General features: G+C 43.8%; 2 protein-coding genes across 3 annotated transcripts in view; one reads left to right on the forward strand and one right to left on the reverse strand.

Moving 5' to 3' along the window:
* Positions 1 to 17,198, forward strand: part of ATP6V0A4 (ATPase H+ transporting V0 subunit a4) — a 64,605-nt gene that overhangs the window by 8,115 nt on the left and 39,292 nt on the right. Inside the window, exons 1-3 of one of the 2 annotated variants that reach the window (XM_067536337.1) lie at positions 12,341 to 12,392; positions 14,525 to 14,657; positions 16,376 to 16,454. In XM_067536337.1, the coding sequence (XP_067392438.1) occupies positions 14,541 to 14,657; positions 16,376 to 16,454 (196 nt within the window). In that variant the 5' untranslated portion in view covers positions 12,341 to 12,392; positions 14,525 to 14,540. Of the gene's footprint in view, positions 1 to 12,340; positions 12,393 to 14,524; positions 14,658 to 16,375; positions 16,455 to 17,198 lie in introns of those variants that run through there. The other variant, XM_067536338.1, reaches the window with a different exon arrangement.
* On the reverse strand, positions 316 to 4,856 carry TMEM213 (transmembrane protein 213). The gene is made up of 3 exons (XM_067536136.1): positions 4,734 to 4,856; positions 2,599 to 2,667; positions 316 to 1,610 (listed from the first exon to the last, which is right to left on the reverse strand). Exons 1-3 carry the CDS (start codon positions 4,813 to 4,815, stop codon positions 1,438 to 1,440), a joined length of 324 nt encoding a protein of 107 aa, XP_067392237.1. The 5' UTR covers positions 4,816 to 4,856; the 3' UTR covers positions 316 to 1,437.

Below are 17,198 nucleotides of genomic sequence, written 5' to 3' on the forward strand. Positions count from 1 at the left end.
GTATAGCTATACAATTTGTGATTCATCTGTAATTACAGTGTTTAACTGTCAACTCACTGTTCTTTCAATCAATGACGACAAAATAAAAATCCTTTGTTCCTGTAAGTTTGTAAATATACAAGTTTATATATTTTTTGTGCAAAGGAGTAGTTGGCGGGTCCAACACCAATATTTGTCATGTGAATGTTGCTTTTGTTTAATTTTTGCATGTTGAAATGTTGAGGTTTTCTTGATGAGCAGTGTTTTGTGATTGTTTCCTACTGGTATTACTGCGCATGTTTTAAAAAAATTTCCAATAAAAAAGCCACAAAAGAATAAAGTCCTTCCTTTTTAATGCTTCATTTCTTGCTGTTAAAATTTCAACTCACCATTTCTCTCCACAGAGGAGTTGATTAGTATTAAATGGTGTCTTGTTAGAGTATATACCCTACACAGTTCTCTACGTATCTGAGCAGTGCCGCACACATCTACACCACTATTTTTAGCTGTGTAGTGTCCCCCTACCTCCCCACTGCCTTCCCCATGCCAGAACCTTTCACTGCCGCATATAGCTATCCACGGTGGATGCTCTTACTTCGGTTTAACAGTGGCTTTTTTGGAGGTTTAGTTTAAGTTGATCTTGAACAGGTTTGTTAAAACAATGAGCCTCTCTTGAGTCCACGTGAGTTTGTATGGGTTTAAATATATCATTTAAAAACTGATCTAAATTAAACTGGTGCAATTTTAGACTGATTTGAGAGAATCCACACACACAAGTTGCACTAGTTGAACTAAGTCACTTCTGAATTCAGCCAGCACGATTTTAGTGTGTAGACAAGCCTTAAGAGAATCCACACGGAAATCTGCACCAGTTTAAATAAATCCATGTCCACGCATCTTTAGTTTTAACTATTGCAACTTTTGTGTGAAGACAACTGCATAAAAGCTGTGGGATTACATCAACATATGCCAGCTGAAAAGACGTGGCCCCGGCTACCCCCTTAATATGGAGCTGCTAATGAAGGGTGTTTTATAAATAAAATTAACTTCACTGACCTGCTTTCTGCTCGACTGCCAAGAGCTATGTACTGAACTGCCCCCATAAGGGTTATGTGGGCTAGTGATCAGTGAATTATCTGCTAACTGCAGCTGGCGAGTTCCCAGCAGAGAACAGGTATTCAGGAAAGGGGCGGAGGGGTATTCTACATGATAGAACTCATTTTAAATTACTATGCGGGACTGTATCCACTTCAGAATGTGGCTGGCTCAAGCAGACGTGCTATAAAACCTACTGGGGAAGACACTGCCATGCCTTGCTTGGATCTGAACCCATTTTTAGTTTAAGGTGCCTGACTGTCCCTTTTCTCTCTTCAGCAAAGCAGTTAAATTGTTTCTTAACCCATCTGTCCCGCTCTGGATGACCATAGTGGACGCTGGTGCTTGTTGGCGCGCCGAGTCTCATGCTTGCAAATACTTGGGTTCGTCAGGCCTGAGTTTCATGAGCTTATCCACACAGAGCAGGATGAGAGTCAGAAACCAGAGGCTCCAGCCGACAGCAGCTGCAATCCAGCCGTACTCATCTACTCCAAGCTGGCAGCACTTGGCTGCTTGCGGGCAGAAGTTCACATCATCTGATAGCAGAGAAAGCAAAGTGAGCCATGCAGGGCATTTTGCACACAACAGGCTTCTCTTTGCCTGGGGGAAGATGGGGGTGACTTCGGGGTGTACCTGATCCTGGCACCAAGGTTTGACCAACTCCCCTTCATTCTGCTTCCTGTAACTCCTCATACCCCAGTTTTACACTCCCTGGCCCGCTGCCTTCTTTTAGCTGAATGCTTAGGGTGGCTGGAGACGGTATTAACCATCCCGTTAAAGAGCTGCTGCTCCCACAAGGGGATATCCTTTGAAAACACCTCGTTCAGCAGCTCCTGCTGATTCCAAAAGGGATTAAGATCAAAGCAGCTGGTTCCAAGAGAAAAAGCAAGGGGGGAGGGAAGGCAGATTTCACTTGTCCGTGAGTGAGGGGGGGTCGTTTTGAAATGCAGGGGGAAGCCCAGTGGAGGTGCCTGGCTCACAGGAATGTTTGACACCCAGGAAAGAGGGCGAGATTGGAAGCTGGAGCAGCTAGCGGCTGGAAAGAGGATCTTGGGTTAGTTCTGCTTGGCACATCAGGCAGTTTGGGGAGGGATTGGCAGCTGGAGATGGTGGGGCTGGGGCAATGGGCTCTTTAAGAAGGGGTTTCACACCCTACACACCTGGCTGGTCTGGCAGGGAGTGAAGGGGCTCAAACCACTGGTGCCTGAGAAAAGGAAGGTGTGAGGGGGATGGTGGAGACAGGAAAGTGGAGCCAAAGGCTATGCAAATTGAGTTAGTCCAGGTCCATGAAAGTTGTGAACCTGGGCTGAATGCTCCCAGGAAGCACTGGGCCTCAAAAGCCACACATCTCAGGTAAACTTAGGGATCTAGCAAAACGTTTCACAGAATTTTACCCATAACCTGAGCCTTCGGTTGAGTAATCCTAGCACATCAGTCCTATCCCACGGCTGCCTTTCGATGACCTTTTTGTGTAATCTCACCACTCCGCTTTGGAGCTGTAGGAATGAATCAAAGAAGTCTTACATGGGCAGTACTCTGAGCTCCTATTGCCCTCAGTGTTTGTCAAGAGCACACCGGACACACTTTCAGCCTCTGGAAAGAAAAAGCACAGGAGAAAAGGTACTGTAGACTGGCAAAGCCAAGACAGGAGATGGAGAAATGCCTTGGCCCTGCTGGAGTCTGCTGATCGCAGGACAATCTCATTGTGACCCTCTTCTGCAAGAAGAACTTGGGTACAGAGATTTTTCCTGTAGCACAGGTAAAATGTCAGCGTGTGGGCAGCTTCTGTCTCTAACAATGCCATGTTGTTCAGCTGCTCTACAACTATCACTAGTGGGAGAGGAGATTGCCACTTGTCTGGCTGTGGCAGGCACAGTTCCCAGATGCGTGTTCTAGGATGCTGCCTCCCGTCACCTCATCCCGCCATTGTCAGCACTAACTTAAAAAGAAGTGGCTGTCTTCTAACAAAAGGCATTAAAGAATGCTTCATATTTTCTTTTATCATGGCTCCACTGTGCCTAGGCGCTCTACAAACATAGTAAAAGTCAGTCCTTGCCCCCCGAAAGTTTGCAGTCTAAATAGACAAGACAGCCAAATAGTGGGATGGAAGGCAATATCCACATGTGTACAGTTGGGGGAACTGAGGTACAAGGAGATTAAAGCTGAGATTTTCAAAGGGGCCTAGGAGTTCTCTTCCTTCCTTTGGTCCCTTTGAAAATCCCTACCTGAATGAATTGTCCAAAGTCACATAGGAAGGCAAGCAGAGCTAAGAACAGAATCCAGGTGACCCAGTTCCCAGTCTAGTGTCTTCACCACAAAGCCAGCCTTCCTCTTTTGTTTCTTTCAGGAATTTTGTTACATGTTTTTAGAAATATAGAGCCATGAAATGTGAGGTTACAGGAAATACTAAAGAAATCTATCCCACGTCACGTGAGGCTTCCCGCTCGTAATAACTTCCTCGCGTTCCCCCTTTGACTTGGAGTCAATTGGCCTCAGGAAGTTGGGAATCCCTTTCCTCCACCTCGCTATATTGAGAGCAACTTAGGGAAAGGCAGTAGTAGTCAGGACTTCCAGTTCCTTTTCCCTCTTCTGCTACTGTTTGCTGCATGACCTTAGACAACTCACTTCATCAATCGGTGGTTAGCTTTTTCAGCTGTAAAACGGGGTTAATAACTACCACAGAGGAGTGTCATAAAGCTTAATTAATGCTTGTAAAATAATGCAAGATCTTTGGAAGAAAGGCATCACGGAAGTACAAAGCGGCATTGTTGTTATAACCTTTACCTTTAAAGTCTAGCTGAAAAAGATATACTGTGAAAGCAAACTCAGGGCACACGTACACTGCAATAAAAGTCTCCAAGCCTGGGTGAACTGACTCAGGCTCATGAGAGTCACGCTGCAGGACTAAAAATAGCAGTGTAGATGTTGGGGCTCGGGCTGGAGCCCCGTCTCGGAGACCTTCCCTCCACATGGGCTCCAGACCAAGCCTGAATGTTTACACTGCGATTTGATAGTGCCACAGCCAGAGACAGCTGATCTGGGCTATGGGGCTTTCAGTGCAGTGTAGATGTACCCTAAGTTGTCCATCTTTAAAAACCTGCTGCAAGAGTTACAGAAATTCTGAGACCTCAATGGAGGCAATATTCTGAGAGGAAAACACCTGCCCTGTTTAAATCACCGCTCCTCTCAAGGGAGCAGTGAAAATTGGTTATCTGGAATCAGTGGCTGATAAAGACTGAACCAAATCATGCTGAAAAATGCTGGATACTTTAAATTGGTCGCTTAACCCAGCGGGTTGGGTATGAAAGCCAGTTGTCTGTTCTGCAGCTGTCTCCGCTACTTAAAATCCTATGGAGCCAAACCCCAGCTGAACCAGCAGACTCAGTCTGTGGCATCGTTAAGGTAAATGCTTGGCAGCATCAACTCTCCTCAGAAAGACACTGTGAGCGCTCCTCTCAAGTAAACTTTTTCAGTAACCATCACTAATTTTAACCACCAGTTCTTTACACTTCTTAGAGAAGGGACAGTGGCTTGTTTCTTTCATAAGTAAAGAACAAATTCTTGGTTCAGGCTGTTAACCCACCTGACCACCGAGAGGCAAGGCACTCGAATAACTATGTGAGGGGTGCAGCATAAGAACCTAAATAAAACCGAATTACCTGCTAAGTAAGAATGCTGAAGAATGCTGGACAGGAAGATGAAGGTGACGGCCGTGCAGGGTACAATGGTAAAGTGCTTCATGCTGGAAATGTAGCACCCTGTCCGAGCAGCTGTGCTGATCAAGATGCAGTCACTGGCAGCTTGGGAGGCAATTCTGCAGGTCCTCGATAAAAATCGAGCCTAATGTTCCGGGGAAAGGGTGGAGCAAAGGAAATTCCTGTTGCCAGTCCACCTTGAACTTTCCTATCACGTACTGTACAGTGAAAGAGAAGGGCTTTAACCAAAACAAAAATCTGTGTTGACAGCCTTCAGGGTAAGTTAATTACAAACAGTGCAGCTGGTAAAGGTCCCCTGAAGGTCAAGCCCCAGTTCCTTTACAGGATCACTGTAGTAAGAGATAGGAAAGACCTGTTGGAGGCCACTGATCTGCTGATGTCTTCTGATATTATGCTTTGATCTTAGCCAGATGGCTTAAGACCTGAAAAAGAAGATGATCAGTGGGGGAAATCTGTCTTACATTTTGGATCTAACAGCCAAAGATTGCCCACGCTTGTCATCTTCCCCATGCTACACGGCAGTTGTGGTACTTCTAGGCATCAGAGAGTAATTGAGACTTTAGGCTCACACAATCTTTGGCAGTTTCAGTGCAGAAGGCAGTCAGTGTGTCAGGCGAGGTTGGTACTTGTCCACAAAGAAAAGGGTTGAAACCAATCCTTTCACTTAGGCCATTCACAGCTGTCAGATGACAATGACTGGCTGTCTCTAATGATCTAACTATTACAGCGCTCATGAACCATTATCTCTGCCTATTCCAGTCTTCTACCCACCATGAAGTCCTTATGAAAAAAACTTCAGAAGTTAAATCAGACAGGAAACCCACCTGGAGAGCTGGAGTCCAATAGCACACAGATCACTGGCATTTTTCTGCCGTAATTACAAATATTTTCAGGCACACAGGTGAAATAAAAGCTGCCCTGCGCCTGCTCCGTTGTCATCAAAACGGAAATGTTTCACTGAGATCTGGCAGAGTGGGGATTTATTCTTAAAGATAGGTGCAACACAGACAATGGCAGTGAAAGCATCCTCTGCCTTGTCTCCAGCTACCTGGCCTCCACGCTGTCTATAGGTGAAAAAAGTGCCCATTTCATCCAAGCACCACACTGTTCGCTATTCTGGTTTTTGGTGACATTTGTTACGAGACCTCACTTTCATTCTGATGCCAAACAAAAACAAATGTCCTACCCTCTCGTTTGCGAAACGGAATTGTTGTTTTCCAACAAGCCCCAACCCTGACCTGGACAACTGAATGGGTTGTTCACTATTCCGACCGTTTAGTTTTTGCCACTCAGCTGAGATGAACAAGGCATCCAGTTCAGGCCTGTTGTGGTGCAGCCCCCAGTTCACTACGAACGGACTGAGAGCGCTACCCGCAATTCTATACGGGCAGTGAAAGGTTCCATATCTCTTTACTGCTCCCCTTAACAATACCCAGCCCTTGAAATAAAATATTTCCATGGCAAAGTACAATTTATTCCACCCAAGATTTCCCAGGAGAAAAGACTTGTCAAGTTGCATATGAATAAAAAGACAGGACAGCTGAAATGGAAAATTTTACAGTTAGCCACCAGGCCCTGCTATTCCAGATCTGCTTTGTTTTATGTTTTTTACTTGTCCACCACAGCAGATGAAGTTACAACTGCCTCTAGCCGGTCTGCAATGGTTGTTCTTGTCAGAGCTTTCTGTATACACTGTCAATTCTTTCTGTTGACAGTGGAGCAGTTATGGATGGAGTTTTTTGCTTGTGTGACAACAGAACTGCGTGTCTGAGCAAACCATCAGACAGTAATCCTGAAAGAAATACATCTTTGCATAACAGACAATGCTTTAAAAAGTGTCTGACTGCCCAGATATACGATGCCTTTCGAACTCCGTGTATAAAATTTTCTTAGCTTCTGGTTTATTACAGTGGCAAGAGCTTTCATTAATAGATTTTTTTTTCCATTTTCATTTTCACCTGAGCATGAAAGATGGAAATTGTTTACTGGGAAGAAAGCCCAGTGCTCTCCTTCCATTCCACTCTTCCCTCCTCAAATGTCTCATCTTTGAGTTTTGCTGGGAGTTGATACTGAAATTCATTTTGCAGACATGAAATGAAAACCCATTTCACAGTGCAAAATATTGAGAAAGACAGACAGACACTTCATTGTTTAGTGCAGAATTTGTGACCTGGGATGAAGCGCCTTTTCAACGGTAGTCATTAGTCAAACAGTCTTTGTCGGGTTGTATGTAAATACTTCGACCTCCAAGACAGACTGATACTGTTTTCTGTGCATTTGCACAGCTAAAAACATTAGATGATTTGTTTCTTTCTTTATCTTTTAAAAAAACAAAACAAAACAAAAAAAAACCCCTGGGAGCCAGATATTTTATGACAGGGCTCAGCCAAAATCCACTGAAATCAATGCAAAGACTCCCACTGACTTCAATGGCTTTTGGATTGGGCTTGAAACGAGGGGTTTATTGGATGAGCTGAAGCAAGCAAGCCCTGTTAAAGGTTTTCCTCACACAACTCTGGATTTATTTCAGTTCTGCCCAGGAACACTTTAAAATGGCAGTGCTGCATCTCCCTTCACCAGAAGCTGCTAATCATGCCAAATTGTGTGATGAGACCCATCCAACTTGTGCTCAGCTAAGATTTATTGCGATATTTGAAATCCAGTCTCTCGAGGGGAAAAGGTAGTGCACGAAGCACAGGAATTAAAAATGGAGAAGATATAGGTCATTTGGTCCTTCCCTTGCTGGGGATTGTTCTTTTACGTATGTTGCTGAATGCTTTGCCTACTCCTTTTGGGAGGCTATCCCATAGTCCAATAGATCTGTGAGGCAAATTATTGTAATAATCTCAAATGAGGGGTTATCTACCACTTTAGTATATTTTTTTGGTTTATAGTGTCTGATGTTGAAATATCCACAGTAAAACTGCTTCTCAGGATTCTATGCTCAACTAAATGCTCTTTGCACACTGCCTGCAACCGTGTGACCCTGAGATTACTACCTATGATTAGTTTTTGCATTCTAAACAAAAGCTGGTTTTTGTTACGTCAGTGCAACCCTGCTGAAATAAATGAGAGAGTAGCAAATAGCGCCGGGTGCTGCATTTTATAGCACAAAATACCTAAATCAGTACAACACACGCACTACACTGGAGCGAAGAAAATTAAATCCATGGCACATCACTGTCAAGTATGAAGAGAGCAACTCCCCTTTTTCAAATAAAGCATTTGTAGTCCATTACATCTTAGGTCCCTGCTCTAGCTGCAGCATAGCTGAGGACTGCCTTTTTCACTACTGCTGTAGAGGAGGACAGCTTTGGTGTCGAGAACATGCACCTATTAACATTTGATGTGTCCATACAGAATATCTTTGGAATTATAGAGCTGAGTCTGAGGCCCTACTCCTGCAAACACTTAGGGATGTGTGTAACTTGACTCAAGTCAGTGGGATGACTCGCATGAGTAATATTCTACCAGTGCTTGAGTCCCAGCTTAGTTTTGCTTATTGCAGTTGCTGGATTCATAGAATAATAGAAGATTAGGGTTGGAAAGGACCTCAAGAGGTCACCTAGTCCAACCCCCTGCTCAAAGCAGGACCAACCCCAACTAAATCATCCCAGTCAGGGCTTTGTCAAGCCACACCTTAAAAACCTCCAAGGGTGGAGATTCCACAACCTCCCTAGGTAACCCATTCCAGTGCTTCACCACCCTCCTAGTGAAAAACTTTTCCCTAATGTCCAACCTAGTCCTCCCCCCCTGCAACTTGAGACCATTGCTCCTTGTTCTGTCATCTGCCACCACTGAGAACAGCCTAGCTCCATCCTCCCTGGACCCCCTTTCAGGTAATTAAAGGCTGCTATCAAATCCCCCCTCATTCTTCTCTTCTGCAGACTAAACAAGCCTAGTTCCCTCAGCCTCTCCTCATAAGTCCTGTGCTCCAGCCCCCTAATCATTTTTGTTGCCCTCTGCTGGACTCTCTCCAATTTTTCCACATCCTTTCTGTAGTGGGGGCCCAAAGTGGATTCTGACATTGAGTGTTATGTACGAAGATCCTACGCATACGGCACCAGAGGACCACAGAGCGAAATGCTCAATAAAACATCTTAGAGTCCCTGATAGCTGTGATCCAGTCTTGATATCACCCATATAAGCCTCTATATCTTTGCATCTTCTCTGTGAGTAACTAAACCTCCAGGCCCACATTTATGAAAGAGATTTGCTGGGCAGCCTGTCCAGTGGGTCTGAGCCCCCTTAGCCTCCCCTCGCCTTTAGTTTGTCATGTTTACATTTGGGGACTTGGGGCTTTCTGCAGCGGCCCATTCAAGATCCCCTTTAAGGCTCCATTTCAAGAAGGTATTTACATATGTACCTAACTTTAAGCATGTGAATAGTCCCTTTGAACTGATAGTCTATCAGGGGGGTTTGGGATATGTTTGTTGTTTACATTTGTAAGCAAAATATGTTATCGCTGTGGGTATCAAAATGAAAATTGGCTAACTTTTAGAAACAACAGTTTTGATAATGTGTTTGATATTAAAAAAAAATGGGAGGGGGGAATTGAAAATGGTACTATGAGACTCTATCAGCAAATGCAATGCAGGTGTGTGTTTAAACACTTCGGAACAAAATCAAGCTTGAGGTTTTACAAAACGTTTGGATTTGCCAGCCAGGGAGAGGTGTGTTACTTTGACTAGTCCTCACTACTGTGACTTTGAGGTGCCAGCCTTTCTCTTCCTCTTCAGCACCCGAGAAATTGCACAAGTCATTCATTGCCTGAGATAAGCTGCATGGGTCCTTCTGGCTGAGTCGGAAAGAGGCTCCCTTTAATTCCACTTGGCACAGCTCCTGCATAGAGACAAAAGGGCCCCTGATTTGAGTTTGATACAGTAATAATTAGCACACACAGAGCAAGCCTAGGCAGTGCATGTAGGGGAGGGACTCCTCTTTATAGAGTATATTCCCATGTCTGGTCACCACCAGTGGCAATCTGATCTTTAATAATATTCTTTTTAATAATGGTCTGCATTCAAAATGCCAAAGGAATGAACTGGATTATCCTTTCAGCTTCTATCATCCATCAGTGAAGGTCATAAAAAATGGGGATCTGGCTTTATTACTCCCTTCTATATTCACTCACTAATTAGATTTAGTCTCCAATGTGCCAGGGATCTTAGCGGTGCTTAGCTGGTGATGTTTGCATGTCTGAAAGTGCCAGGCCCCTCTCCCAGCTGCCCTTTAAGACAGTATTTGAATGTAATTCTGGGCCTGCTACTGAAATGCTATGGAGAAAAATGGGCTGAGTTTGTTTGGACTCAGGGTTAGGAACAAAATTGGTTAGTATTAAAATAATAATATAATCTGAGCTTGTTGAGAGGGAAGGTGGTCTTGCAGTTAAGATACTAGACTTAACACGGTTTATTTTATTGCATCAGTCCATCTTAGCCAATAAATGAATGCTGATTTCCATTCTCAAGCATTAAAACCAAGCTTAGCAACCCTTTTGTTTGGCAGTTCCCTCTCTGACTTGTGCTAGCTTTCTCACAGCACCATTTGAGAAGGGAAGTGCGACTCCCTTGCCTTTCACCAAGCACTGAAGTCAGTTACATCACTCCTGCCTCAGTCTCCTTTGAGGTCAGAACTGACGTTTCTCCTCCCGACAGTACGTACCTCAGTTCAACTGCTGTCACCTCCAGTGCTGGCTAGTTTAAATAAAAAGCAGAGTTCACTGGCATAGAGTAGAACCCGAAGAGCAAATCACAAGCAATAAACACACACAGCAAGTTTTTAGGCTTTAAAGTCACTTAGAGGATATTGGTGGAACAAGATGAAAATGTTAGGCCTAAATTTCAAAGGTAATTCCTCAGCTTTTGGGTACCCAATTTGAGAAGGGGAGGTTTCAGAAAGGGCCGAGCACTCTCCCTCTCAAGCTGAACAACCAAAAACAGAGGCACCCAGAATCTCATTTTGAAACTATAGGCCTTATGTATTCGAAAACTCTTTGTTTCTGCCGGCCTGGCTGTCTTGCCAACCTGGTCAAACTGTGAAGTCAGTGTTATGGGTCCAGGAAAATCTGAGTCTCCAAAAGTATGCCGTTTTCTCTTTCAACAGTTCAGAGCCTGCAGATATTAGACAATACCCTATTTTACATATTCACATGCATTATCATTCGCCTTAATGATTTTGCTTTGCGACAGACTTTTGTCCTTCCCTTCCAGTCCCTAACTGTAGAGGTATATACCCATGCACCTTAGCGAGGTCACCCTTGTGAGCTGTTTGTCCAATCACACAAGTATAATTTATTCATATAGTGCTTGATTGTGCTTTCAAGAGCCTGACTATGGGATAGCTGGAGGCGTTTCCCCGCATGGGTACCCGGACGCACTAATTCTGCTTGAGCAAGCATGCTAAAAATAGCAGCATATCTGGGAGCAGCTTGGCCTGCAGCTCGGGCTAACTGCCTGAGTACAAACCCGCCCGGACCCCCAGATACACACTTATGTGGCTAGCATGCCCTGACACCCACGCTACCCTCAGCAAACTTGAGCAGAGCTAGCACATCTGTCTACCTGCACTGGGAAGCATGCTCCCAGCAGCAGTCCACAGCCCTGACCAAGGGGTGATGCATAAAATGCCCCACCCCAGGAGAGATCCTAGAAAGGACCATCCCCCTGAGACACCTTTCACTCCCTGCTTCCCCTTTGCTCGGTGTATTGAGAAATAAAAGATTTCAAGTCTATGGGGCTGACAATGTAGTAGCTTTCACGAATGCTAGAGTTCTCTTTAATAGTACAGTTTTCCAAAGGAAAAAATAATCACGTGACGCAATCCTGACTCCTGGGAAATTAATGGGGGTTTTGCCATTGAGTTCACTGGAGCCAGGATTTCACTGCATCTTCTTTCTTTCGCATCTGAGGGGAAGGAATATAAAGCATCCATTTCCCATCACACAAAACCAATAAAAACAAAGGTCCATACCATCAGCATTTATGATCACTAACATAATACTCTGGATAGATTCTCTTTTTTGTGTGTGTGAACGTTCCACATTAACATTATACCAATGTTTGGCTTGGAAGAAGGTCATAAATCTGTCCTTGTTCCTTTTTGATCTCCAGTGTCGAATCTTTGTTTTAAAGCTGATAAAAAGAGATGTGTGTGAAACAGCTTGGAGGTTTTCTCTGTTTCCTGGGGACTGATATTTCTTTAAGCAATATTTCAAGGAGTTTTCATTGGTTTATACATCTCAGAGTGCAGCGCCTTACAAAAGTTTGTTCCCATTTGCGAGCACCTTGGCTGTGCACGCAGGCATGGCCAATTTGTTATTAATCACAACACTGCCTGCTGACAAAACACAGCCAACTCTTGTCACACATCTGACATGAAAAATTTAGAATGAGCCAGACAGCTCCCGATCCATTTCACTCAGCGTTTGTATTAGGACAAAAAAGGGTCTCTCTCCTCTGGTCTAGACCAGTTCAGCTCTTAAAAGAACAAGTTTCTAATGATATGTTAAAGAAAAGTTTACTTCAGTCCTTCATTTGCTGCTCAGTAGAGTTAGAAGTAGTTCCAGAATTCTTCAGGCTACATAAAGAGCAGGTGATCAAGGTAAGAACAGGCATTCATATTACCTAACACAAGAATTCTAGCTAGCTAAGCCAAAATGCAAAATTTTCACCGTTGTAAAACTGCCTTTAGAATTTTAAAGACGTGGCATGCAGTTTCCCCCGTTCCCCCAGAAGAAGAAGCCTACATAAAGTTAATTTGCTCATTGATCTGATGACATATATTAATATTCTTTTAAATCAACAACTAACTCTTACAGCTATATCTAAATGTGTGTACATTCAAACTATAAATTAGGTACTCTTGAGAGAGCACAAATGGAGTAACTGTGGATAATTGTTTAGCTAGCCCTTTGTCAACCTGAAGAATTTTGAGGGACAGAAAACTGACAGCAACTCAGTTTGGGATGATATTCCATATTAACAAAATAGTGGCTAAAGTAAATAAGAAACCTCTACGATGTGCATTAGAGCTGGACAGAAAATAGTTTTCCTATCCTGTGAGAGTTTGTTTTTTCTAAATTTTGCTTGTTCTAAACTGGGATGAAAAGTTGAAATCTTGAAAATATCTTGAAAAATCTTCACAAATAAAAACATCTGACTAAAAAAGCCACCTCACAAATCAAAATGTTTCATTTTGAAAAAACGTTAATGTGATCATTAATTTCAATTTTGACCTATATTTTTAACTTTTAAAGTATAAATTACCTACAATTTCTAAATGAAAGATGAAAATTTTGTTTCAGAAATGTTGAAATGGGCTGTTACCACAAACTTGAAACTTTTCTTTTCAAATGGGGGGATTTGTTGAAACTGAACAGTTCAGGTTTTGATGATCTGTATTGTCTGATGAAAAAAATGTTTTGATGTGAAATTCCCAACCGGCTGTATCCTATCTCAGCCATGTGAAACTGACAAATGCTATATTTTATTTAGCAAGTTATTAGTTATCGAATGTTCTGTTTTTCTATGCCTTAAGCCACTGAAAGCTCAGAGGGAAAAAGGATATGCATTGACTCTACATACAAAGCATTGACTTCACTGGATCTCCATATATCAGGCCCTTTTACACATTTTGTAAAACACATCTGTTACTTTTTAGGTTTTTTTTTTTTTTAATGTCCTTGGTAGTTTTTAAATAAGAGGAGATTTGAACACATGCAGCGCTACTAGGAACAAGCAGTGCTAACTTGCCACCCTGCTGTGATGACTCTGGGGAGGATGTTGCTACTGCCTTGAGGAGAGGAAGAAGCAGGCTTGTGTGTGTTGTGCTGCAGCACTTCTTCCTCCCCTGCAGGTTGTGCTGCGTAAAGAGCTTGCTCCATGCTGCTCTCCGCTCCCACAGTCCCCTCCTTCCTATCTGCCTCACTGCAGGTACCAGGAGGAGGAAGGGGGGACGCTGTGAGAAGGCGGTGGATTAAAAGTGAGAGGTTGAGGGGGCCCCTCTTCTCTTCTCTTCTCTTCTCTTCTGGACTCTCCCTCACCCTGATTTTCTTACTGGAGAGTTGCCAGGTGTAAATAGGGAGAAGCAAATTAGATGCCTGAAATTCATCCAGTCTCCCTAATGTGTTATGAGTAACTCAGGCAAAGACCATCTATTTTTACACACATGGGTCCTGACTTTTGGCTGTGTTCTGCCCCCGTTTGCGCCACAGAGAGGCTGTGAAGGTGATGGGGGAAGCAGTTGGAGCCTCAGGAGCCAGGAAACCTCCTACTATAAAGGGTGGGGGTCTTCTCTAGCTGTCATAACAGCCCTATCCCCCTTGCCTCCAAGCCCAGGACTGTGTCTGGGTGGGAGGAGAACTTGTGGCTCGATTGCTCTATGTTCTGGCTGCAGAATGGACCATAGGTAGCTGTGGAAAGCCGCCATAAAGTTAAAGTAGCCTTTTAGAGGGCTGGCTGGCTGGGATTCGGTCAGTGCCATCCTGCAGCTGGGCTGTGGCTGACCGGCATTGGAATATCTCACAGATAAACCCCGTTCCATCATCGTCCTTACCCATGTCATAACAGAACGCCCCAGATAGTTTTCTGGGTGCCTTTCTGGATGCAGTTACCTTTCATTGTATTGGCTTAATAAGCCAGCCTTTAATATTGCACTTTGCATTTTAAGGTTTTTCACACGGTGTAAACGAGGCAGCGCCACCAGCTGAATTTTCCCCCTCAACATTCTTGCAGGACAAGAGCCGGCAAGATGGCGTCGATGTTTCGGAGTGAGGAGATGTGTTTGACGCAGCTGTTTCTCCAGGTGGAGGCTGCCTATTGCTGTGTTGCGGAACTTGGAGAGCTGGGCCTGGTCCAGTTTAGAGATGTAGGTAGTTCCGAGTGCTTCTTTATGTTGGGCTGTCAGGTATTAAAGGGCCGCTGTAAATGTGGGTGGTCCTAAAAAATGGACCAGCTGGGACAGTGGGCTAACCTGTGAGAATTACAGTGTCTGGCAAGGGGAGGTATTTGGAACTGCTGGAGTCCAAGGGGTCCTGTAGTCAAATACTACCCTACAATGCAGTCTGTGGCAACCCTCACCCATAACTTAATATGAAGGTGCGAGCCACTGAAACTACATCCACAGCGTTCCATCTTAATTAGAGCAGAGACCTCTTGGCTCAAGGTGGGGTGTTGCTTGCTGAGAATTGTAGTCTCTGTAGTAAAGACGAGCAAGGATGCAAGGATTCCAGGTGATGCCAATTATGCCTGGTTGAAGTATATACGCAGTGTGGGTGCTTCTGCGAAAATCTAAGCCCGTGAAGGAAGATGCTGCTCCTTCAGTTCAGCAACTAAATTTGAGCCTGATGCCAAAAGTTAGATTCAGCTAAGAAAATATGAACCATTTCTCTGCATGTGGAATTTGGCATCATTTGCATATCTTTAAAGCCAATCCCTCCAACTCACCTAAATCACCCAGTTACCTTTGGCGGTTTTTCCAAAGTGGGTATCTACAAGAACATTGTTAGAGAGCAAAAACTGCAGCATGAGATTTATCTCTACAAGGAAGAGACTATGAAGCATTTATATGTGGCTTGAAACTGAGATTTACTGGGGACTGCCTGTAGTGAATGGCATAACGACTGAAATATCCTGGGTAAATTAACAGACCCAAAAGGTCTGCTATGGGACACAGAAAATTCATACACATTTTTTCTGCAGTGGTGCTGTTGGCAGCAATGGGGCAAGCTGTAGTGGATACCCCAGTGCAATCTCTGTGATGGCAGCTGTACTGCAGACAGGGTGCAGTGGGTAGTGTCTTCCATTGGTGGAGCTGCATCAGTGCAGATAAATGTTTACTAATCTGCCTAGTGTAAGCAAGGTGTACGGAATGTGCCTCACAAAATTCCACTCCGAATAGCTTTGTCTGTGACATTGGCAGAGGTTTGGCTATTTAAATAAATGAGAGGAAAGAGGGTTCAGCGTTTTGTTCATGAGGAAGTCAAGTCTCTCATTGCCAGGACACCAGTTCACATCCCAGTGAGGTTGGCAGTGGTGCAGAATAATTGTCTGATGTGTGGCACTGGTGACACGAGTTCAGGAATCTTGGTTCAGTTTCTTGGCGACCAGTGGCCAAAATACCTCCATCAGAACTGGCACTGTGGGGAAGAAATCTCCTTTGTCGGGATAATGGGCAGGAGGATGTTGTGAGTGAATCACTAGCTAGAATTCACATAACTGGTCCCTGTTATGCAGGAGGTGAAACCAGAGGTTCATAATGGTTCCTTCAGGCCTTAAAAATCTCTAAAATCTAAGAAACCTTTTCTACCCCAGCTCAGAACTTCAACAGCCAGAGAAGCCAGGGCTGAATGGGCCAAGGGTACCAGTCAAGGTTGAGGCACACTGAGGGCCTGAAGAAGGTTGTATTCCCATTGTTTCTGCAGTGCCCGTTGTGTGGATAGGAGACTACAAGGTCCAGTGATAAATTAAAGGCAGCATCTTTCACTAGCACTCATATACATTTCAACTAAAAATCACCAAGCTGGAAATCTACATTCAGTCCTGGCTGATTTTTTGTTTTGTTTTGTTTTGTTTTTTCATTTCTAGTTGAACATGAATGTGAACAGCTTCCAGAGAAAGTTTGTGAATGAAGTCCGAAGATGTGACTCCTTGGAGAGGATCCTCCGTAAGTAGACCTTTTGTGCGATGCCGTTGTCTCTAGAACAACTGTAATCTAGTATTTAAAAAACCAGTGCTCCTTCCAGCTAGCAAAACGGAATGGAATTTGTTCGAAAAACGGCAATGCTTTCATGAGAAAGTCTTTGTACCTTTCATCTGAGGACTTTGAAAGGTTCGCATGCACCAATCAAGTGCCACGACCCTCCCGGAGGTACACATCACAGCTATTTTGCATATGGGTGAAGTCAAGTGAAAAGAAGTTAAGTGTCTAACAAGTGAGCAGCTTAGCTGGAAATTGAACCCAGGTCATGACTCCTACTGGTGTTCTAATCCATTAGCACGTACTTCCTGGAGCAAAGCATACCAGCCCAGCGAGAGAGTCTTAAAAAAAGCAAAACAAAAAAACAAAAAATGTGTTTTTAGAAAAATATTTTTTCTTAACCTATAAAAAGTCATCATTTTTGTGGGGCTTGTTAGGAAATAGCATTGACTGAAAGATCCACAGAATCCTTAACATGACTACTTTTGAGTGTGTGTATGGGGCGGGAATAATTACAATTACTTAGCATTCGTAGTGCTAATCATCCATTGATCCCCAAGCACTTGACAAAGGTGAGTGTAAACATGATTATGCTCATTTTACAGGTGGATATATTGAGGCACAGAGTGGTTAAATTTCTTGTCCAGTGTTTCACAGTGGGTCAGTGGCACAGCTGGGAATAGACCGTTTGTCTCCTGACTCCCAGTCTGC

The sequence above is a fragment of the Emydura macquarii genome, unplaced genomic scaffold (genome assembly GCF_026122565.2).
Source record: "Emydura macquarii macquarii isolate MOO-44397 ecotype Brisbane River unplaced genomic scaffold, CSIRO-AGI_Emac_v2 contig_3530, whole genome shotgun sequence".
In the NCBI taxonomy this organism is placed as follows: Eukaryota; Metazoa; Chordata; order Testudines; family Chelidae; genus Emydura; species Emydura macquarii.

Coding starts and splice junctions, on each gene's coding strand:
- TMEM213 (XM_067536136.1), bottom strand. CDS start 4,815: ATGAAGCACTTTACCATTGTACCCTGCACGGCCGTCACCTTCATCTTC. Junction 2,668..4,733: donor TCAGCATTCTTACTTAGCAG/GTAATTCGGTTT, acceptor TTTTCTTTCCAG/AGGCTGAAAGTGTGTCCGGT. Junction 1,611..2,598: donor GAGCTCAGAGTACTGCCCAT/GTAAGACTTCTT, acceptor CTCTGCTATCAG/ATGATGTGAACTTCTGCCCG.